At 45.1% G+C, this 483-nt stretch overlaps 1 protein-coding gene across 1 annotated transcript; it reads right to left on the bottom strand.

Moving 5' to 3' along the window:
* Window positions 1-25: 25 nt before the first annotated feature.
* LOC110034260 (beta-carotene 3-hydroxylase 2, chloroplastic-like) lies at window positions 26-479 on the bottom strand (the record flags this gene model as incomplete). Its single annotated transcript, XM_020738541.1, has 2 exons — window positions 26-129; window positions 330-479. Coding segments are annotated over 2 exons (249 nt in total), but the record flags the coding sequence as incomplete, so codon positions are not given.
* Window positions 480-483: the final 4 nt, after the last annotated feature.

Below are 483 nucleotides of genomic sequence, written 5' to 3'. Positions count from 1 at the left end.
TATATATATATATATATATATATATATATTTCATCCATTAAAGTTGCAGAGAAAACAAGAGCGCCAACGCACCTTAGGTCCCATGAAAAGCCCGTAGGGGACGCCTTCAAATTTGTCCGAGTGGTGGATCTGCAAACACCTCAGATTTATGATCAGCAATATTAAAAATAAAAAAACTAACAACCAAAAATCGTCGCTTTCTGCTATGAGATTGCGCGAAAGTGGAAGAAGAATCGAGAAGAAAAGGAAAAAAAAACGGTGTGTGTGGATGAAATAGATGTACACGTACGCCCCTGCGCACATGATATTTGCTCAGGGAGAAAGGATACCTGATGAGCGGCGGCCACTCGCCGGAAATAGGGGACGTTGGCGATGGGCCCCACCGGAAATCTTCGGTGTACCAGGCCGTCGTGGACGAACATATATGCAATCCCGAACAGCGTAATCCCCAGACCCTGTAATCTCTCGAAACGTGGACGCGTC

Source organism: Phalaenopsis equestris, unplaced genomic scaffold (genome assembly GCF_001263595.1).
Source record: "Phalaenopsis equestris unplaced genomic scaffold, ASM126359v1 Scaffold179861, whole genome shotgun sequence".
Taxonomy (NCBI): domain Eukaryota; kingdom Viridiplantae; phylum Streptophyta; class Magnoliopsida; order Asparagales; family Orchidaceae; genus Phalaenopsis; species Phalaenopsis equestris.
Note: the sequence above shows the minus strand (reverse complement) of the source record. Positions and strands in the feature narration are given on the sequence as shown.